Raw genomic sequence first — 23,432 nt, forward strand, 5'->3', positions numbered from 1 at the left:
AAGGAGACAGACCACACAAAGCACTTAGCGTTGTGCTAGGACATTAGACAGTGCTCAATGAATGGTAGTTTCTTCTGTTACTAGCAGGCCCTTAGTGTAATGGAGGACCAGGAACCGTTTCTAAAGGCAGAGATCTAGTTTCTGGTTCTATCAATCACTCTTCATTTGGGAGCCTTGGGCAAATCATTTAATCCCTCTTAAAGTTACTTCCCACATCCATAAACCAGGTGGTTGGTGAAAATAACTCAAACTTTTTTTTCCCAAATAAAGAAGATGCTATCAATGACCCATCAAAGAAATCACACAGGGAAACCTAAAACTGGGTTCCTGTTCACTGTCCTCAAGTTCATAAGCATAATTACTCAGAAAACATGGACAGGTCTCATTTCAAATATGAACAGAAAGTTAGTATTTAACAAATGTGAATTAACCATTAATATATAAAACACAGAATACTAAGACTGTTTTTAAAAAGAACTGTTTATTTACTGAACCTGGGGCAGATTAGATACACAACCAATTTTAAATTTACATCTTTTAATTCAATTTTGTAGTGTTTTCACACACACACACACAAATTGGCATGCAACAGTTGTCCTAAGGTAACAGTCACCTTAAACTGCTGCAAGTATTTTCACCCAAGGTTGAAAAATTGTTTACCCCGAACATGAAAACCTGTAACAAATTTAAATTAATTATATAAAACTTGTTACTTGTAGTTATCCCCTTGCAAAGATCCAAAAAAATGTACAAGTAACTCATATACATCAGTCACAACATAATCCTGGATCATCCCTACACCAAAACCAGATGCTCCTTTAATTTTAAACCCATCATCAGAGAGCAAGAAAAAGTCCTTTTGTTTTATACAAAACAAAATTCACATGTGCCAAAAAAGAAAGACCCAAGAAAAACAAAAACTCTAGTACTGACAATGATGTTCAGTACCCTAAGTAAACAGTGGCCAAAATGCCACTGATCAAAAATAAAATAGTGGCTGTTTATCATTGCAATGAAATCCAAGAGGCTTTAACCCTTTGGCATCAGAAATCCAGATCTTTCCAATTACGTGAATGCATACCTCCTACGTGCCAAGAGTGGAGAGAGCAGATATGCCAGCACAGAAAGAAAAGAGCCAGCGTTCGCTGCAACACCCAGAGAATTGGCTTTAATAGAGACTTTTTACAAGGTTAGGCAGAAACCAAAAAATGGTTATTAGCTGCTTGTGTCATCACTTTAACTGGAGGTGATTGAGTTTGAAGGTTAAAGTAAAAATTTAGGGGGAAAAATGTTGGGTTAAGTCTTAGCTTTACAGCAAAAACAAGACAGACAAAGTATAAAAGCACCAACCTGATAGCAGACTCCAAAGTCACAGAGCTCGCCATCAGGCTAGGCAGGAAATCAAGATTCAGATTGTTGTTTCTCATAAGGACTCAACAAAATGAATCTGTAAATGACTTAATAAGGGATCCAAAGAATGCAATCATTTTAGTGAAGTACTATCAGTAAAGTACCATCCTGAACAAACTGTCTTTTATTATGAAAACAAAAGGAAAAGAAGATATAATAAGGACTATACGCCTGTATTTCATTTGCAGTGTTTGAGTTCCAAAAGGACATGTATAACGGAGGCAGAATTCAAGTAAGAAATTATGCCAATCCAATGTCAAATTTTCACTATAATTTCCCTAAAAAGGTGTTTCCTCTCAAGAGCTATTAATCACAAAGAAACATAAGCTGTGAATGTACAGTTCAGAAAATAAAAATGTGGAAACTAATGACATTATTATGACCAAGATGTTTGGTAAACAGTGAATTATGAGTTTGAGATCATCAGGAAAAGGCTTTTAAACGACCCTCCGGACTTCAAAAAATCTCTTCAGATAGTAGATCTGTCCCAATGTCATGGCAACTAGAACAAGAGCTTCAAAGAAGGACCAAAGGACCACTCTGCTGTTTGTGTTGTCGTTGACTGTTGAGGACAAACAAACAATCAAAATTTAATAACAAAAAAAAAAAAAGCATAGGCATCATAAACATCATCCTCTACCCTTGACTCTGTCAAAGTAATATTTTTTACACCATTCATAGTACTCTAAATACTTCTGTCCCCAAGTAACTCAACAGATTTAGAAGCAGAGAATTTTAGATTTAAATGGGCCCTGAAAGATTCACAGAGCACAGCAAAGCCCATTCTGCTTATGTATGGGAACAGAGAGGAAAAGTGACTTGCCCAAGGTCACACTTCTTGGGTTAAAACCCAATCCAGCCTCTGTTCTCCCTCACATTGAAATGTCCCTACATTATAATCCTTTCTGCTGAATCAGAAAAGTGACTTTAAAAAAATTAAGAAGTTATTTCAAGATCAGAGAGTTACCCAAAAAGCACTACCAACCAAGTCCAAACTGTGTCAGTTTAAGTGTTTTTTTCTTTAAACATTTATTCAACAAATATTCAATGAGGATCTACTATGTACTTGGCATCTGTTCTAAATGGGGAGGTTTCTCAGTTTCATGGACCAATACCAGACAAATTGAATTAGTCTCATGATTTATTCCATTCTCAAGCTAAGGATTTGATCCTTAAAGTTAACAGCCATGACTATAATAATTTATTCTGCTCAATTTATGTCACATTCTTTCAAGTTTCTGATCAAATTCTATAGCCTTAACTTTTTAAAATTACTACATAGTTTCTGATTTTTCTGCAAATGGCCAATATTAAAAACAGTCACAATTAGCAATATAGTAACAATATTAACCAGCTGAACAAGTGTCATATTTTTAGATGTATGATACCATTTGTAAAAAAATTAACTAAAATTGTAAAAGCTACTGGACTAACGATCACTCAAAAAGAAGTGAAAAGCAATTAAGATGTTTCCAAAAAGATGACTTATAGTTACTTTAAAAAAAAGTGACTTTTCCAGAGTAAGAATAGACACATGCCCAAGAACATTAACTAGAACTCTGAAAACTACCAACACTGAAATTTTAGTGCTAATTCCATGGCATGAAGTTTACTTCTCCTGAAAACTTAGTAACCAATTTCTCGCATAACTGAACAACTAATTTTAAGATTGTGTCTAAAAGGGGAATGGCTGAGTAAATACTTCAAAATATTAACCAACCATGAAAAAAAGTATGTATGTCTCCCTTTACTTATAGCAAAATGCATCTTTAAGCTTAAATAGGACACACCGAAGCACGATAACATAGGAAAGTAGCCACCTACGGGACCCTGTCCTCATGTGATTCACATGTGAGCCTGATCTAGAAGCAACACAGTATTATTACAACACTGTAGTGGGGAAAAAAGGTCTGATTATGTTCATCTCTGAGGAGTGATTGCTGTAGGAAGACGTACAAAAAACAAACAATATTGTGGAAACTATTTGATTTGTGAAATTAAACTGAATGCCTAAAATTCTGTTTTGTTTATGAAACAAATACAGGAGTATCTCTGCTCCAATTAAGGGTGAGAGAATAAGGTTGGATGCCCCCATATAGAAGACAGGTGCTTCCTCTGGCTGCAGTGCTCCCAGACCCTCCTATACCTTTAAAGCCATCTGGTCCGGACTGGTTAGACTGCAAAGCTGCGAACGCTCTTAGCCCTCAGACTTTGTTCACTGCCCTTCTCATCCCAGAATGGGCTGGTCCCCAACTGGGAGCAAGGGAACCCACAAATAGGTCCCTGCCAGGTGAAGGAGAGAAGGTGGAGATGCCAGAGGGTGAGGCGATTAAGAGTGGAGGCAAGGAGGAGAAGGAATGATGGTGGAAGAGGAGTGTGTGTACACAATCCTTGGTCCACCTCAGGCCCCACTCCGCCCCAAAAAAAGCAAGAACAGGGCACTTCTCCAGTCTGTTATGTTTACTCATTATTCTCCCAAGGAGAGGTGAACTCTATGCTCTAGGTCCTGAAGGCTCCTTTCCCTCAGTGGCAAGAACAGATGTAAGAGGGTAGCAAGAACAGAAACCACATCTTCAAGAAATTCAAGGGGCGGGCCCCGTGGTGTAGCGGTTAAGTGGGCGCGCTCGGCTGCTGGCGGCCCGGGGTTTGGATCCCAGGCGCGCACCAACACACCGCTTGTCAGGCCATGCTGTGGCCGTGTCCCACATAAAGTGGAGGAAGACTGGCACGGATGTTAGCTCAGAGCTGGTCTTTCTCAGCAAAAAGAGGAGGACTGGCATGGATGTTAGCTCAGGGGTGATCTTCCTCACAAAAAAAAAGAAAGAAATTCAACCTGTGCTTATCTCTTTGAGTCACTCTCCTTTCCACTCCCCACCCTAAACTCAAAACAAAGATTCCTGACATAAACCACTTTGCCTTTACAGACAAGCTTGTTCCCAGTGAGGTCTATCCCCAAGAATTACTTAGAGGATGAAAGACTGAACAAGTGTGGACCTGGATCTAAAATATGGTACCTAGTCTGTGTGTCAATATGGTACCTCTTAATTTTAAATGCAAAAGCATAATATTTAATGCTATATCATGGGCTAACTAGGCTTTTGCAACCTAACATGGGATTCCAATGATGACTGTTTCCAAAGACCAACACATTCCCAGTTCCCAAACTTGGGAACCCAAACTGATCTTTACCTGGTGACTGCCTATATTCATGTTTCAGTGCTTTCTATTTTAACTAGACTAAACCTTAGGTTTTAGGGAAAAGGCTACATCTCAGCATACAATATTAATCACACTGGCACAAAAGTTTCAGATATGTGATTTAAAACCAATGCAACACCCATTTTACAATGTTTTTCCTTTCTGCTTTAAGAAAACCATTGGCTTATTCCTCAGCTGATCACACATTTTTAAAAACTCTTAAAAGCTTGTGCTGCATCTTAATCGCATTTTTTGGTTTAGAATGAATGTCCAATGATCAACTAGTCTAGTACAAAGCTATACAAACATGTACGCTCAAAAAATGTCTTTGCATAGGTGCTTTTTTAAGTCAATGCTTTAGTACGGTTATGTCTGCAAAATCTCCCAAAGAGGAAAACACAAGCAAGCTCTTGAGTAATACACCTGCACCATTTCACGGCTACCAGAGACACTGCAGCAAAGTTAGAGCGTTAACTTACTCGCTCTGTGTATTCTCTCTCGAACTTCCATGTACTCCTGTTCATGCTTTACAGCTGTCATTGCCACTGCTAGCTCATTAATCATTTCTTCTAGCTTGTTCTGGTGAGCTACAGAAGGATTTGGAAACAGATTAGCACATATTTGGCACTCTCTTTATGAAAAATACTTATAAAGCAATACAAATATTCCTCAGAGAAGGCACACAAAAGAACCTATTTTTAGAAATGGCCCAGACATCATTTCGGACCACTAATGACAATTTAATTCTCAAAGCATTTTTTAAAGTCCATTCCTAGTAAGAAATCTTTCAGGATAGGAAACAGACTATACAATGTTTACTAACTAAAGGAAAACAATTAACCCTAAGAAATTTCTTCTAATGAATTGCTAAGTGAAGTTCACTATGCTGACCACTAACCAGAGTGGAGAAAAAAAGACTGAGGGGAAAAAAAGAGAGCACAAAATATAAATCAAACAAAAACTCTAACAAAAACATCCTATAGGGGCCAGCCCCGTGGTATAGCGGTTAAGTGCTCGCACTCTGCTGCTGGCGGCCTGGGTTCGGACCCCGGGCGCGCACTGACGTACAGCTTGTCAGGCCATGCTGTGGCGGCGTCCCACATAAAGTGGAGGAAGATCAGCAAGGATGTTAGCCCAGGGCCAGTCTTCCTCAGCCAAAAGAGGAGGATTAGCATGGATGTTAGCTCAGGGCTGATCTTCCTCTCTCACACACACACACACACACACACACACAAAAACACTCTATAACAATATTAAACTAAAATCAAAATCTACTCTTAAAAGTCATAAGTGGAATGTTAATTTAGGAGCAGTATCAAAACAGACTTTTAATCTCTATGAAGCTGAGGAGAAAAACATGAAGACGCTCTTGGGAAAATCCACACCAACTCAAACATTCTTCTATGAGAGTCAAAGCAATAATTTCACTACAGTGGGGACTAGCAGGCATTGCAAGTGAAGAGACAAGCTCTCAGCTGCACAAGGTTTAAAACCAAGTATTCTCTCTAGTAAAAAAACAAATACAGGGTGAAATAACAGTTCTGAAGAATAAGTGTATGCTTCTACAATGCTAGATTACGACAACCAACAGACAGGAAAAAAATATACCCCAAGGGAAGATTCCCACTGGAGGAGTCTCTTCATCACTGCCCAAGATTGGGCCTCATCTGGAATTCCAAATTGCCACAGATAATCCTAAATTTCTTAAGAGAAGCCAAAGGCCCTTAACATTTTAAGGCAGCGGGGCTAGAATCTCAAATCATCCCTCACTAGCTTCACTTCGGAAGCCCATGCCCCACATGGAACCTTTAGAGCAGGGTTTCTCAGGAGCAGCACTGTTGACATTTTGGATCAGATAATTCTTTGCTGTGGGGAGCTGTCCCATGCATTGTAGGATCACTCACCCAGCCATAAGAATCAAAAATGTCTCCAGGTATTGTCAAATGTCCCCTGGGGGCAAAAATCATCCTCACTTGAGAAGCACTGCTTTAAAGGAAGGCTTGATTTGCCAGCTGCCACTCAGTGCCATTAACAAAGCAAAAGCAAGAATTTTAGATATCGTGTTAAAGGATTATTTAAGACTAATTAAGTATTCACCATTCAATATAGTTCATCAGCCAATATTTTCTAATTATTTAGAAAGGACTAATTTCCAGAAAATGAACAAAGACAAAGCCCGTCAAAACTCCTAATTCTCCTTGAGAATTAGCCAAGTCCTACACTGTAAATGGCCCTGAAAAGCAAACACAGGAATTACTAAGTAGTATGATTCAACAGATTTCAAAACCTAACACACACTTCACCTTCTTCATGATGCAAGTACTTTACTAATTGCTCACTATCTAAGACAAGTGATATCATGTTAATACTATGAAATGTGTTGAACTGCTAGTCTCCAACAATCCTGACATGTGCTGTGGCAAAAAAAAAATAAATAAATAAAATCTAAATTTGCTGGCTCCTGGTAAGCAATTTATCCAGAAGAATCAATTTAGGGTTCATTACTGGTCAGTTGAGGAATAAAAATTAATCTAACTGCAACATATGGCTGACAGAACTTTTGTCACCATATTCTAGACACGGTTCCCACAACTGCATTTTACATCCAACCAAGTTTCAAGTTAGAAAACTTTAATAATGGTAAAACAAGCCTACAAAATACTTCCTGCAGTCAAAGGCACCATTTGCTATTAGCTATGTTTAATTAAGACTTTCACTTGTCCAGTTACAGTTGAATCTTTCCACCCTTCAGTATTCATTTAAAACAAAGTATGATGTTACTACTAAAATGTCAATCACTGTGTTCCCAATGCTATTAATTTAAAATGACCTAACCTATATCTCCTGTCAACCAAATAAAAACTGCCAAAAAACAATCACTCAAAACTCTAATTAGTTATAAGGTTTTTTAATTAAGAGAAAAAACACTCTCATGCTAACAAACTGAGGTTAGAAAGAAGGAAAGCAGAAATTAGACAGCAGCAAACAAAATATACAGAAAGACAGGATGCTGTCAAAAGGCAATCCACATACCATCCCAGGTATCTCCACCACCTAAAGAAAAGTGTAAGATAGAAACACACAAAAAAATAAAAAGTTTAGCTAAACTAGTCATGTAAACAAATGAGCAAATAAAGATGTATATACCAGGATTAACCAAACAAACCACCTAAGACACATGTAACCTACGTGCCTACAAGAGCACAAAGTGACTATGAAAAGCTGCTAGAAGGGGCAACTGTAAAGACCTAAAATACAAACATGAACCTCCAGAAACTTCTTTTTGTTAATTAGGAGATTTGAATAAATAAAAAGCATATTACACAAAAGGTTTTTGGTTGTAAAGACAGTGAATGAACCTAGAATAAGAAACCAAAATAAACATTCCATTTAGATGGAGAAAAATGTACAAAATTAATATTAACTCTTGGAATGTGATATAAATCTTCTGAATGCTCATCTCACCTTCTGTTTCCATGTCTTGTCCTTTTGGGGCCTCCCCAATATCAATGGTGAACATCACTATCTTTGGAGTCATGGTGGACATCCTATTGCTAAAACAAAACTTGTATGTTCCGTCCATGTGAGCAGCAAATGTGTATTTCCCACTGGACTCCCGGTCTCCTTTATAAATTCCTTTATTATCAGGCCCTGTAATCTGGAGGCAAGAAAGAAATGCATAAGATATCACGGACTTAAAATCATAAACTTCATGAGTGATGTCTATTGGCAGTAGGATATTTGCTAAGAAAATCTAATTTTCACTTAGCTCCACTTCAGTTATCGACAGTAACCTCTCTGTGCTGCAGTTCTCCCACTTATGAAACAAGACTCTCTAAACACTTTTCAACTTTGACATTTGTTTTATTTGTCCAACTTAAACGTAAACCCCTCAGAAACAGAAACCACACCTTAAACATTGTCTCCAAGTGGCCTAATACCACCAGCAAAAGTGTAGCTGTTAATAGCAAAACATCAAAAAAAGAAATATCTTTAAATCTAAGAATTTTGAGCAAGCTACATTTCTAGGTTTTTCTGATTACTGCCAATCAGTGAAGGAAAGTGCTTTATGTGAGACGCTGAAGGCTTAAGGGAAAGGCCTGGAAATTAGGAGACCCATGTTCTCAGCCCAGTCTGCTACAAATCAGCTGTTAGGGGTGCTGGAGTTAGTTCTTTTATAAAGCCCCTACCACCTGTAAAACTTAAGACTGGAACAGTTGATCTCCAACGTCTTAGCTAACTTTAACAGTCACTCCTCCCATTATCCCCTTATTCCTGGACTTCACTTGTATTGTGTAATTTGTGCCCAACTGTGTTGATGTTCACTGTCAAATGGAACTCTTAAACCCAATTAATCATGCTAACAGATGAATTTAAATATTAATTACATCTGGTTTCCTAAAAAATATTAGAGGCGAATCATTCTCTTGGTTTAAAAAAAAAAACAGGAGGAAATTCAGGGACGGCTGGTTTCTTAAAATAATTTCCTGTTCGCTCCAGATCCTTCACTGCACTCATCCCTCCTAAAAATGCAGGACCCAACTCCACCTCTCTCCTACAGAGATGGCTAAAAGAGATATCTGGAGGTTTGTGTAAAAACGAGTCCAACATTCAGGACGTTTCTATGAAAAACAATGAAAAACACAACGCGAACGTCTGCGAGCATTCCATAGCTTCCGATTTACTTTTTCAGACGTTTCCCTGCCACGTTCCAACATTAGCCCGTAACACGAAGGAACGCGGCTGCCGGGCGTACCGAGTCCTGCCACCAGCTAACCCCCGGGAGGCGCCTTCTGGGCCCGGAGCTGACACGCGGCGCCCGGTCGACAAAGCTCGGCGAGACGTGCCGGGGGACCCGCCGTTCAGGGTGGGAACCCAAAGCGACTAAGCCCAGGCTCCGCAGCCCGAGGGGAGCCCGCGCCCGGAATCCTGGCCGGCCGCGGCGACAGGGCCGTTGGGGGTCGCCCAGGCGGGGCCCGGGCCCCTCCCAGAACGCGGACAGCCGCCCCCACGCCCCGCTCCCCCGCAGACCCCGGGCGCGCCCCGCGCGACCCCGCCTCGGCCGCGGGCAGGGCGCCCGCACCTCCACGTCGATGTCCAGGAAGCCGCCCTCGGCCACCTCGAAGATGAGGCCCATCTTGGTGCCCGAGGTGACCCGCTCGAAGAAGCACTCCTCGGCGTGCGCGTCGATGCTGACGAAGTAGCCCGAGGCCGTGGCCAGGAGGGCGGCCAGGAGCACCAGCAGCTCAGCGAGCGTCACCATGGTGCGGCTGGGGCCGAAGCCAGGACCCAGAGTGCGGCCTCCAGAGCCGCCGCCGCCGCCGCCGCCACCGCTGCCTCCTCAGCCGCCGCCGCCTCCGCTCCGCCCCTTCCGGCTGCGCCACCCGAGGGGGCTGATGCGGGCGCCGTGGATTGGCGGGCGCCGGCAGCTGCCACGTAACGGACGCACGGCGGCCGCCGAGGGACATGGCGCCTCCGCGCGGCCCCTGGACGGTGGCTCCGAAGGGCCAAAAGCCGTCGGCCTCACCTCGCTCCCTTTTCGCGCGCAACCTAAATTTCACGTGGACCACACAAGAAAGCGGCGCTATCAAGAAAACTACCGCGCTCGGTGCAGTGCCCTCTTAGGATTGTCCAAAAAAGATGGCGAAAGATTTGGCGGCAGCAATAGGAGTGGAGGGAATTTGAGATGGGGGCTGCAGCCAAAGGCTTTGAGGTTTTATGCTGGCCTCCCCTCACCCAGCAAAAACCAATGGGGAAAGGACGGAGGCGGGTATAGGCTGAAAAGGGGCACGAGGGAACCGCCTGGGATGTTGGAAATGTTTTATATCTTCCCCTACATGATGGGTACTTGAGTGTTTACAGATGCTTTTTTAAAAAATCAAGAAGCTGTGTACTTAAGCTGAATGCACCTTATTTTACTGTGCGTATGTGATACAACTACCAAAAAAATTTTACCTTGTCTACATCCTCCAAAATTAGAATTCTCTCAGCTCCGCAAAGTCTTGGGGCCACCTCCCATTCCCTTAGCTCTTGCCAGCTACTAGGACAATTTTTTTCCGCTCTTTGCCTCCTGGTACACTCCTACTTATCCCTCAAAACCCTATTCAAATGTTGCCTTTTCTCTGAAATGTTCCTAGACCTTCTTCTGCCAAATACTAGCCCCTTCCTCTGTGCTTACAAGGCAGATTTGTGCCTACTGAGTTATAGTTATTTACCAGTCTGTGCCACTCATGAGGCACTTGGCATATTATGTGCTGTGCTCTCAGGTCCTACCATAGAGCCACAAAAGACCTCACAAAAGGCTGTGTTAGTTGACATGTCAAGTTCATTGAACTGGCCTGGGGAGGAGGAGACCTGTTGTTACTCCAGTTCTGCACTGTGTGACCTTAATTATGTTCCATCACCTCTCTGAGCTTCACTTTCCTTATCTGTAAAACGGGGATGACACCACATTCCTTGCATCTGGTCAAGTTATGGTGAGGATCGGATGACACCATGTATGTGCGTGTGTAGTGCAAATTTGAGGGGTTATTTCTTCAAACCTCAGCAGGCAATAGGGGGCAGTAGTGGCCCAAGATCCAGTTTGCCTGCTTCAGGTGTCAAGAAACAGGTGTAGCTACAGTGATGGAAGCTTCCTGGCTATGATGTGTTATTGAACTCGAGAGTTCTAGTAATGGTCCCCTGATTCCCCACCCTCCAGACTGTGGCAGAGTTCTTGCTTCTGCTGGCAGGTCAGTTCTGTAGTGTTATTCTGGGAGCCGTCGCTGGAGGGAGGCCCAGCCTGGAGCCTGCTCCTCCGGCCTCACCGACCCATTCAGAAGCCCCTTTTCTGTGCACGAAATCTCTTCCTGCTTGTAATGCCTTCAGAGGTTTTCTATTAAACTGAATTGAACTAATGGATACAGGTTTTTTGACTTCCCAAGCAACCCAACTCTGTAGAAAAGCGCCAGGAACAATTCTATTTTTCTCTGGAAATTAAATATTAATTTTCAAACTGATTAAATAATGTTCTAACTCCACTTATCAGGGATTTAAAATGTGGACATTTAGCATCTCAGTGGAATACAATGAATTGTATATGGGGGGGTTTATTATATAAATCAGGGGTCCCAAAATCAAGTGCCTTCAGGAATCAAGCAGCTTATAAGATTGAGAGATGGCACCAGCTTAAGGCAATAGGGAGTGGGGAGGACTGTGGCAAACTGGAGCATAGATGCTGTATCTAAATACAATTTTTGAAAACACAGTGGTGGCCAAACCAAAGATGCAGCCCGAAGTCTTCTGTAAATGTATTTTTTATATTATAAAGTAATTAACTGTGCTATCTGAAAGTGAGAAAGGAGACAAAGGTAACTCTAATCACGGTACTGTAAAATAATTACTACCAACTACTTGGTTTCGTTCCTTCTTTATACAGGTTTTTCTTTCTAGCATCGTTGTTATAATTACTCACCAGGCGTCTTTCAACATTATTTCAGGATCTGAAGACAAAGAACCACAGGTTCTCAGGACATGCCAGGTCACCCACAGTAAATGTGCACTTCAGTGGTCCTCAGATTGGCATGAGCTCACGTGCCATGGTGTGCATGAACACATCCAGCATAACAAACAGCTGGCACATAGGGGGTGCTCAATAAATATTTGATGGATGACGAACAAACCTCTCAACTGGGGTCTGGTCTAGAAGCCACCAGGTGGTGATCAGTGGTCAGTGAAGTGCAACAAAAAATGGGTCCTCCCTTCCTTCCTTCCTTCCTTTTCACGTACCATAAAATTCACCGTTTTCAAGTGTACGATTCAGTGGTTTTTAGTATATTCGGAGTTGTTCAACCATCGTCACTTAATTCCAAAACATTTCATCAGGCCAAAAAGAAATCCCATACCCATTAGCAGTCACTGCCCGTTCCTCCTCCCCTCAGCCCCTGGCCACCGCTAATCTACTGCCTGTCGCTATGGATTTGGAACGGAATCCTACAATATGTGACCTTTTGTGACCAGCTTCTTTCACTGAGCATGTTTTCAAGGTTCTTCTGTGTTGTGATGTGTCAGTGCTTCATTCCTTGTTATGGCTGAACGATATTGTGTTATATGGATAGACCACGTTTTGTCTGTCCATTCACCTGTTGATGGACATTTGGGTCGTTTACACTTTTTGGCTATTATGAAGAATGTTGCTGTGAACATTCATGCACACGTTTTTGTATGGACATATATTTCCAATTCTCTTGGGTATATATCTAGAGCAGACAAAATAAATTATTTCTACTCGGAATCAGAAGCTTGTTGTGTGTGGCAGGGACCAGGAAACCCGGTTAGAAACTGTTGAGGGGTTTGGATCAGCTGCATCAGTCAGTTCTCAAGTGCTGGCAAGTTGTCAAGAGAATAACAAAAGGCTGTTTCCACAGAAAGGCTAGATCAGCTTTCTGCTGTCTGGGTATTAACACTCCTTCCCTTTGGTCCCAAAGAAGTCTTTTAAAATTAAGGAAGATTAAAGGAGACTGGGAAAATTTCTTTCATTATTCTTTTTTTTTTCATTTTCAGTTTTAAAATGTCATTTTATTGAAAACAATATTAATATGTAAAAATAATCAGAATTCAAGACAAATTTAACCACAATATCACCATCTAATCAAATCAGCCATTTTGGGGGGCTCCATGCTAGTCCTTTACTCATTTGATCTCAGATCCATCCCAGCCCTCTCTGCTCACCTCTGCATCACAAGAAACTAAGTTTTCCAGGCTCCCTTGCACTCTGCTTCCTGGAAGATCCTGCCAGTTGCAGGCACTGATGGAAGACTAGAGGGGAGAGGAAGGAAGGAGCTAGAGTGTTTGTCTCCCTCTCTGCTTTGGGAAGCGTCGCCGTTAGCGGCTGTCTTCAAACCTGCAGCTCCTCTGAAGTTCCAGTTTCCACTGGGTGGTCCTGGCTCCTGGGATCCGGTAACCCCACTTCCTCCCTTCTTTCCTCCAGTCCTAAGTGGGTTGGGGTCTTTCTGCTCTCGTTAATCTGTAAGTTGTCTCACCATCCCTTGTTTGGATCTTCAGCTCTATCATCACCTGGTGTTTGGTTTCAAAATATATCCAGGAGCCAGCCCCGTGGCGTAGTGGTTAAGTTGGGCATGCTCTGCTTCGGCGGCCTGGGTTCACAGGTTCAGATCCCAGGCCCGGACCCACACCATTCTTCAGCGATGCTGTGGCAGTGACCCACATACAAAATAGAGGAAGATTGGCACAGATCTTATCTCAGGGTTAATCTTCTTCATGAAAAAAAAGAGGAAGATTGGCAACAGATGTTAGCTCAGGGCCAATCTTCCTCACCAAAACAAATATATCCACAAATTCTTGACCCTCCTCCCTTCAAAAGGTGGAGCCTAATTCCCCGCTCCCAGACTGGGAGGCAGAATTGGTTTAGTGACTCACTTCTGACTGAGAATGTGGCAGATGAGATGCTGTGTGACTTCTGGAGGTAGGTCATAAAAGGCATTGTTGCTTCTACCTTGCTCTCTTGAACAGCTTCCTCTGGGGGAAGCCAGCCGTCATGTCTTGAGGACACTTGAGCAGCTCTGGGAGAGGCGCGCATAGAGAGAAACTCAGGCCTCCCACCAACGTCGTGGAAGTGGCTCCTCCAGCCCGGGTCAAGCCTTCAGATGACTGCAGCCCCTGCCGATATCTTGACTGCAAGCCCCTGAGAGACCCTGTATCAGAATCGCTCAGCCAAGCTGCTCCCAAATTCCAGACCTACAGAAACCATGAAAGATAATGATTATTGTTGCTTTAAGCCACTAAGTTCTAGGGTAACTTTTTACACGGCTATAGGTAACTAATGCACCTGTTTAACCAATTTCCCGATTAGAACCTTTCTGTTGAAAGACCTAGAGTGGGTTCCATTTTCTGACTGATACAAACCCCTGTCCTGAATTGTAAACCAAAAGTGAAATTAGCTTCTGTAAAAATGAAAAGTGTAAATGTGAGGCTGTTACTGACAGTGAAGGCTGGGTCACGTGACCCCAGACTCTTGTGATGGGCTCTGCGTGCACACGGGGAACAATACCTGGAAGTAATTAATTACAGGCTGGAGGGGGTAATCCAAGCAGAAGATGCTGCAGGAGCACAGAAGGGGGCCCCTCCTGATGATAAGATCCACTAGTGAGGATATAGTGAAGAGGGAGGAACAATACTTTAAGAAAGACTTGGGTAATTATGTGAAAAGAAAAGGATGGTCCAGATCATGAAGATGAAATTAAAGTATTAAAAAGAGGAAGTTTCTAATATCAGCTTTTTAGATGGCCACATTTCTACAGGTAAGCACTACCAGCTTCCTGGCACCAAACTAAATACTTTTTTTGTGTGTGTGTGAGGAAGACTGGTCGTGAGCTAACATCTGTGCCCACCTTCCTCTATTTTGTATGTGGGATGCCGCCACAGCACGGGTTGATGAGAACTGTGTAGGTCTGTGCCCAGGATCTGAACCCGTGAACCCCAGGCCGCCAAAGCAGAGCATGCGAACTTAACCACTACACCAGCAGCCTGGTCCCTATGTTGACTTTTTTTGTCTGCTCAACATCCATTCTCTGCTCTGTAAGAGCACCCTACTTGTCCACTGAGGATTCCCCTCCCTCTTATCTTATCCCAGGCCACTCAAGTGGACTGTCCCCACTCTTTGGCTCTAAGCCTGACCAATCAGCAACTTCTGTCTCCCTAAGCACAGTGTTGGGCCAGGGGTGGGCATGTGTCCGAAACTGATCCAGTGATACACAATTAAAATTCTTTGAATTTTCTGAGGTTATTGAACTGGTGGGGTGTAACCCTGGAGGTCCTGGAGACCACCGTTGCCACAAATGCAGACAGCCTGCATGAGAGTGATATCAACATTATACAAATCTGGAGCTGAGGGTCAGAGAATGACAGCAGTCACATGACATTGCTGAGCCCCTGGATCCAGCTGTGCCTGAAATTCACATCAGAGATTTCTTATTGATGTAGCTTTTTTGCTTAGACCAGTTTGAGTTGTGGAAGAGTTTTGACAAACTTTAGAAATCCAAATCGAGAGGTGTTACAGCTACAGAGACCTCTCCCATGTCTGTTCGGGATAAGCAGGCTTGATGCTATATATAACTTTGAAGTAATTTAGGTCAGTTAATTGGTGGCATGGTTTAGACATTTTGACAGTGCATAAGGAGAGACTGTGTTTTCAAAGACTAGGTTATGGGCTAGAAAGTACTAATCACTTTAATTGTTAGCGCTGTCCCTCATTGAAAGGATAATACTCAATTTCTTTCTGGGAGGGACTTCAGTTCCTCACCTGTAAAGTGGAGTAACATCTCCTCAGGAAGGCTGCGTGCCTGCCCCACTCTACAGACTGAGTAAGCTGCTCTTATTCTGGGTTTCAACAAAAGTCTGTGTGTGATTCATTCACAGTCCTTATCTGGTGTTATTTTTTTGTTATTCACATATAATTTGTATACCATACAATTCACCCATTTAAAGTATACAGTTCAGGGGCTGGCCTGGTGGCATAGTTAAGTTCGCGCGCTCCGCTTCCGTGGCCCAGGTTTCTCAGTTCGGATCCTGGGCGTGGACGTACGAACCACCTATCAAAGCCATGCTGTGGTGGCGTCCCGTATAAAGTAGAGGAAGATGGGCATAGATGTTAGCCCAGGGCCAATCTTCCTCAGCAAAAAAGAGGAGGATTGGCAATAGATGTTAGCTCAGGGCTAATCTTCCTCAAAAAAAAAAAAAGTATAGAATTCAATGGTTCTAGTTACAGTCACAGAGCTGTGCAACCATCACCACAATCCATTTTTTTTTAATTCTTAAAGATTATTGGTTCGTGCAGCTGAAAAGCCTAGAGGTAGCAAAAAATCAGGTGCAGTTTGATCCAGCTGCTCACATGACCTCCCAGGATGTGCTTTGCTCTCCTATCTCTTGGCCCTGCCTTCCTCCCTGTTGCCTTCTTACTCAGGCTGGCTCTCCTCAAACAAACACAAGACAGCCAGCAGCAGCCCCAGGCTTCCAGCCTGTTTTCTCAGCAACCCAACAGGAAAAAACAGCCAGCCAAAATAAAACCTTACCTTTCCAAGAGGTCCAGGAAAATTGTCATGGAATCTCATTGGACTGTCTGAGGTCAATGCCCATCCCTAAGCCAACCAGTAGGCTCACGGGTTTGACGGTGCCCGTTGGGCAGGCCTAGGTTTCCTCCTCTGGAACCAGGGAGTGGGGGAGGGGTGGTTCCCCTGAAGACAATCAGAAAAATGGGGTGGATCCTAGTGGGCAAAACAACAGATGTACCCTCTCTATTCACTGGACCATGAGCTTCTTGAGAGCAGAGACTTCTGTCCTATTTTTTTTTGGTGAGGAAGATCAGCCCTGAGCTAACATCCATTGCCCGTCCTCCTCTTCTTGCTAAGGAAGACTGGCCCTGGGCTAACATCTGTGCCCATCTTCCTCTACTTTATATGCGGAATGCCTGCCACAGCATGGCTTGATAAGCAATGTGTCAGTCCGTGCCCAGGATTCAAATCTGAGAGCCCCGGGTTGCCAAGCAGAGCACACAAGCTTAACCGCTATGCCACCGGGCTGGCCCCTACTTTTGTCCTGACTTACCTTTGCAGTCCTGGAGCCCCGTCTGTCACACAGGAGGTACTCAATGGCTGTGAGCTTCCTGGCTGGATAAAGCTCTTTTCCTTCCTACTCTCTTCTGGATCCTGGTTCATCCTCCCGGAAACAAGGAGTTCTGTGAGGAGGTAAAGGTTTCTACAAAGTGATCTGAGCTTCCAGAGGAAAAGTACTGTTTTTACAAGAGACAAGACAATAGGTAAGGTGGAATCAATGCAAAAGTCTGCCAGTGGATGAATGGATAAACAGTGTGGTCCATCCACAAAATGGAATATTACTCAGCCATAAAAAGGAATGATGTACTGCTGCAACATGGATGAACCTTGAAAACACTGTGCTAAGTAAAAGAAGCCAGTCACAAAAGGCCACATATTGTATGAGTCCATTTATATGAAATATCCAGAACAGGTAAATCCATAAAGCCAGAGAGTAGATTAGTGGTTTCCTCAGGCTGTGGTGGGAGTAGGGAGGAATTGGGGAGCGACTGCTAATGGGGTTCCTGTTTGGAATGACAAAAACGTTCTGGGACTAGATAGTAGTGATGGCTGCACAAATCTGTGAATATACGAAAAGCCACTGAATTGTGCGCTCTAAATGCGTGGATTTCATGGCATGTGAACTATATCTCAATACAGCTGTTTAACACACACAAACAGGGAAGAGTTTTCAACCATCTGAGATGTAGTCCAGAAACAGCCAGCTCAGCACAGCCGGAGTAAGATGGCAGAAAGGGCAGCCAAGGGAGGCTGTGTCTTTGAGATTCCAACACGTTCCAAAGCCAGTCGGGGTTGGGTTTTGTTTTTTCTAGACCATATTTCCACCATGAAGATCAAACAACTGCCATGGCTTTGAGCAAGAGACGAGCAGCGCCCGACACCCATCCATTTGCTGGCCTGGCCCTACCAGCTGGCCTGGGTGCTCTCCCGTTGACACGACAATTTCACAGCCCGTCAACATCAGATGAGGGCACTGTGACCGTGAGGGAACAAGACAAAGCACAAGCATGGGCTGGGCCAGGGAATACCAAACGCCTCCCTTTCTTGGCTAACATGAGTGATGGCTGCTTCTTCACCAAATGCAGCTCCAGCCTGGCTCTAGTCTGTCCTCCGTATAGAGAAGATCTAGTCAGATCCCCAGTCACAGAATCACCCCACTTCCTGACTGCACCCGCTCTGGAACAGACTCCCAGATCCTAAACTCTCCCCAGAACCACCCAACCAAAGCCCATACTGTACTAGGTTCTTTCTAACACCCAACACTCTCTTACTGAGATGCCCACGGTTCCCACGGTGCACGTTCTCTCTCACTGCAATGAGTTATAAACCCAACTGGCTTAATTACCAGTGTGCCTGGTGGTCTTTGGCTGGAGGACATTGATGGCTTCCAAACACCTGCTTTTAATGTATTTATTTGATGCTAAAGCCAGCTCAAAGGGAACACAGAGGTCAACAGCACGTTCTCTGGCCTTGGACAGACCTGGGTTGAACCTCAGCTCAGCCACTTACTGTGTGACCTGTGGCAACTTAATTGACCTCTCTGAGCCTCAGTTTCCTCAGCTGCGAAATCATGTCATGCTTCTACTCAAAAACCCAAAAAGCTCATTGAGAATCAAACCCATACAGTTTATCGTTCCCTGGGGGCCCTACATAATCTGGCCCCAATCTCCTCTCTGTTTTTTACCACACTTTCCTCCTCAGCTCCACTCATGGACTCGCTTGCTGGCCCGCCGCCACACCAGGCACATGACTGATTCAAGGGCTCTGCACTTCCCACTCCCTCTGCCTGGGGCAGTCTTCGCCCATTTCCTCATGGCTCACTCCCTCGCTTTCCCCAGTGTCTGCTCCAATGTCACCTCTTGAAGGAGAAGCCCCCCAATTCAATCACCCCCTAAGCCAGGGGTTCGCAAACTTGAGTGAGCAGCAGAATCACCCAGGGACATTGGTAAAATCAGAAAGGCCCAGGCGCATTCCACTTTGTCACTGCTGGTGGGAACGTAAAATGACACAACCACTTGGGAAAACAGTTTGGCAGTTTCTTGAAAAGTTAAACACACACTTACTGTGCAACCCAGACATTCTGCTTCTAGGTATTTACCCAAAAGAAAGGAACTCATGCGTCCCTGCAAAGACCTATACACAAACGTTCACAGTATTTGAATTAGGCACAAACCGGAAATGGCCCAAATGTCCAACCACAGGTGAGCAGACAAACAAATTGTGGTATATCCACACGGTGGCATACTACTCAGCAATAAAAAGGAATGAGCTATCTATACACACAACAATTTGAATGAATCTTAAAACATTATGCTGGGTGAACCAAACTGGACCAAAAAAACTGCATTCAGCTTATTTCCTGTTTTGGACAATTTTAAGTAAAACAGCTACAGACATTCTGTTCTCATTTCTGTTGGATATAAACCTAGAAGTGGAATTGCTGAGCCATAAGGTTGGTGTGTGTTTAGACTTAGTAGGTACTGCCCGTTTTTCAAAGTGATTTTACTAATTACACTCCCAACAGCATTGTATGAGGTTCTAACCTTGGCAAGTTTGAAAACTGAAAAAAGGGCTACTGTGGTTGAGATGTGGAGAATAAAGAAGGCTAGATCTGGGGCCGGCCCAGTGGTGTAGTGGTTGGGTTCGCGTGCTCCACTTTGGCAGCCCAGGGTTTGCAGGTTCGGATCCCGGGTGCAGACCTACATACCACTCATCAAGCCATGCTGTGGTGGCGTCCCACACACAAACTAGAGGAAGATGAGCACAGACGTTAGCTCAGTGATAATCCTCCTCAAGCAAAAAGAGGAAGATTGGCAACAGATATTAGCTCAGGGCCAATCTTCCTCAACAAAAAAAAAAAAGAAAGAAAGAAAGATGCGTGGCTGCAACAGGGAGCCACCAGCACACACGCACACAGTCGGGGCTTTGCTGTCTGCCGCGGTGAGCCGTGGCCAGCAGCCATGCTCCTCACTTCCTAATGTATAGGCAGGAACAGAGGCACTGGTCAGATGAGGATGTAACATGTTTTAGCCACTCACTTCTCATCAAGTTGAAAGGACCAAAAATTAAGTGTTGATTTGCACAGCAACATTGTTTAAAATAGCCCAAACCAGGAAATAGCGTGAACGTCTATTAAAGGAGAAATGATCGGGTAAATTACAGTACATCCATAAAACAGAAAACTATGCAATCATCTAAAAGAATGAGACAGGTATCATCTATTAAGAAGAAAAAAGAACGAGGAAGGTCCATATATGCTGAGCTGGAAAGATGATTATACGGTATTGTTAAGTGAAAAAAGCAAATTGCATACTAGTAATATGTATGTCATGCTTCCATTTAAAAAAATAAGTGTATGTTTACGTATATATGCCTATTCTCAGGAAAAAATCAGGAGGAGCGTGGACCAAACCCTCAACAGTGGTTACCTGGAGTGGAAACAGGATGGGAGGAATTCTACTAAACACATAATTTTTAAATGGTCTGATTATGGGTATGGCAGACCCAGATCCCTTCATCCCACCTGCACGCTCCCCAGCCCACCTGGGATACTTGCCTGGCTTCCTGGCGTGAACAGCATCAGCCACAGCCCACGCTGTTCCCGTGGCTGCAAGGCCCTGTGCAGTGTGACAGTCACCTCAGCTCCTACCATTTCTGATGGGCTCGGGAGACCACAGAGCAAAGGCTGCAGCTGCCTCAGCACCCAGGACCATCCCTATTGGGGGGGTCTGCCTGGAAATGGGGGGAGGTCAACGCCGCATGGGGAAGACTAATGAGAGACTAAGGAGCAGGCAGAGAAATTGCTCACCTTCCCCCTCATACCCCCACTACCCCGCTCCGTGCTGACGGGCAGGCCTGAGATTCAGTGGCTTCACACATCCTCCCCGGAGACACCCCGTAAGACCACGCAATGAGCTGCATATTCTTGCACAGCTGGGCCAGCTTGGGTAACGTCCCACCTCGCACCGTTCTTCCTCCTCCTTTCTGCCTCACTTGCCTTCCGCCCTCGCCTGCTTCCCTCGCCTTATAGCCTCCAAAAGAGCAGTAGCTCATAGGCTTTTTAAGAAACCCATACAAAGGTGATGGGTGATGTTTTACTTTTTAAATATTTTTCTTTAAACGTTTTCTTTAACTCGGAGCCCAACCATTTAAGTGGATGAGACCCTCGAAGCAGAGAAGCACTACCAGGTTAATGTAACTGTAGTAGAAAACCTACACAGACCTGGCATTTACAGGGAACCTCTCTTCAGGTGGAAACAGACATTGAAATTCAGAGAGTGTGCCCAGTGCCGTTTAAAGAATCTTGTTGCTAAGGTTTGATTTTCCTGTTTTCCAAGAAGGATTTTAGAAGGCTGATCATATCTTCTACGCAATGCCCTTGGAGGGAGGGTGACTGTCAACAGAACAAATGCAGAGCAGACCGTGAGTCTCGTGTGACATTTCTGGTGTTTAAAGATGCAGTGAGGACCCCAAAATCGTCCATGACCATCTCAAGTCTGTCAAATTAAAGAAGGAGGAGGAGTTGTGGGGTGGGAGGAGAAGGAAGTGGGGGAGGTGGGAGAGGGAAAGGAGGAAGAGCGGGAGGAGGGGAGTGGGGAGCGGGAGGAGGAGGAGGAAGGAGAAGCCAGAACAGCAACCATGGGAAGTCAGGAGGGCAGCGTGGGTGGAAGAGAGGCTGTGAGGCCATTTCAGGTCTTTAGCCCTTGGGATCGAGGCCAAGAGACGGGGCAAGTAAAGCAGAGGTGGTCAGGAGACTGCTCAGACTCCTGAAAAATAGGGGTGCTCATAAAACAGTCTGTCTCAGTCAGCTCAGGCTGCTACAACAAAAATACAGTAGACTAGGTCATCTGTAAACAACAGAAATTATTTCTCACAGTTCTGGAGGCTGGAAGGCCAAGATCAAGGCGCTGGCAGATTTGGTGTGTGATGAGGACCCTCTTCCTGGTTCATAGATGCTGTCTTTTCTATGTGTCCTCACGTGGTAGAAGGGCCGAGAATGCACTCTGGGGTCTCTTTTGTGAGAGCACTAATCCCATGCATGAAGGCTCTGCCCTCACGGCTTCATCGCCTCCTAGAGGCCCCACCTCCAAACACCGTCACATTGGGGGTTAAGATTTCAGCATATGAATTTGGCGGACACAGACATTCAGTCTATGCATAGTCTATGGCAGCAGCACAGGGGAGCTACACTCAAGGGCCCCATGCTGCCTCTCAGGCCCTAGTGTGGTTCCCCGGGCCCCTGTGGCTTGATTTTCCAGGAAGCAGTGACTTCTCCTTCCACACAATCACTGCTTCTCTTTGCCACGTGCCCAGCCCAACTGGCTCGCAGAGGGAGGAGCCATCCGTCATCTACCTGCAGCTCCTCCTCCTGCCCCTAGCTGGGGTGGGCCCCCGCGCCCACTCATCCTTTCTGGAAGCTCCAGATCTTCTCCTCCTGTTGGTGGCATCCAATCTCTCTTCGTTTACCTATGGCTGGAGCAAGACTTGTGGTCGTCCCAGGCGAGCCGATACTTGCTACTTCTCCAAGCTCAATCTTTATTTATTTTTTAATTTTTAAATGAAAATTTTCTAATATTACAGAAAGAGGAAGAATAGTATAATGAACTTCCATATACCCATCACCCAGCTTCAACAATTATTAACAAAATGGCCAGTCTTCACTTCATCCATATTCCCAACCATCCCACCCTCCCAGTAGGTTATTTTAAAGCAATTCACAGATATTATATCATTTTATTCATAAATAATTCAGCAAGCACATAGTCTTTTTTTTATATAATTTTATTTATTTATTTTTCCCCCCAAAGCCCCAGTAGATAGTTGTATGTCATAGCTGCACATTCTTCTAGTTGCTGTATGTGGGACGTGGCCTCAGCATGGCCGGAGAAGCCGGGCGTCAGATCGAACCCGGGCTGCCAGCAGCAGAGCGCACGCACACAACCGCCAAGCCATGGGGCCGGCCCATCGCTCACAGTCTTTAAACAGTGGTTCCATGTTATGGAGAGAGGAGGTTGAGTGCTGTGCGTGGAATGGACAGAGAAAGATGCCCTCTAGTGGAGCGACCTCCAATCCCCTTTCTGTTGTTTCCCAACAGTTTAGCACTGGCCGGCATTTGCATGCCCTCCTCAACAAGGCGTGAGTTGTTTCCTGCTCAGCCTCTGATCTCCCTTTCTAAGTTTGGGCTGTCCATCTCTGCATCACTCTCGGTGAAGGCAG

At 44.4% G+C, this 23,432-nt stretch overlaps 1 protein-coding gene and 1 long non-coding RNA gene across 2 annotated transcripts; both read right to left on the minus strand.

Moving 5' to 3' along the window:
- Positions 1-462: 462 nt before the first annotated feature.
- On the minus strand, positions 463-9,946 carry TMED2 (transmembrane p24 trafficking protein 2). The gene is made up of 4 exons (XM_058531269.1): positions 9,692-9,946; positions 8,074-8,266; positions 5,088-5,195; positions 463-1,972 (listed from the first exon to the last, which is right to left on the minus strand). Exons 1-4 carry the CDS (start codon positions 9,869-9,871, stop codon positions 1,848-1,850), a joined length of 606 nt encoding a protein of 201 aa, XP_058387252.1. The 5' UTR covers positions 9,872-9,946; the 3' UTR covers positions 463-1,847.
- Positions 9,947-13,144: 3,198 nt separating this feature from the next.
- Positions 13,145-22,392, minus strand: LOC131398117 (uncharacterized). Its single transcript, XR_009216835.1, has 3 exons — positions 22,091-22,392; positions 17,209-17,338; positions 13,145-14,343 (listed from the first exon to the last, which is right to left on the minus strand). It is a non-coding gene; the product is annotated as an uncharacterized LOC131398117 (long non-coding RNA).
- Between the last annotated feature and the right edge of the window lie 1,040 nt (positions 22,393-23,432).

The sequence above is a fragment of the Diceros bicornis genome, chromosome 35 (genome assembly GCF_020826845.1).
Source record: "Diceros bicornis minor isolate mBicDic1 chromosome 35, mDicBic1.mat.cur, whole genome shotgun sequence".
NCBI lineage: Eukaryota > Metazoa > Chordata > Mammalia > Perissodactyla > Rhinocerotidae > Diceros > Diceros bicornis.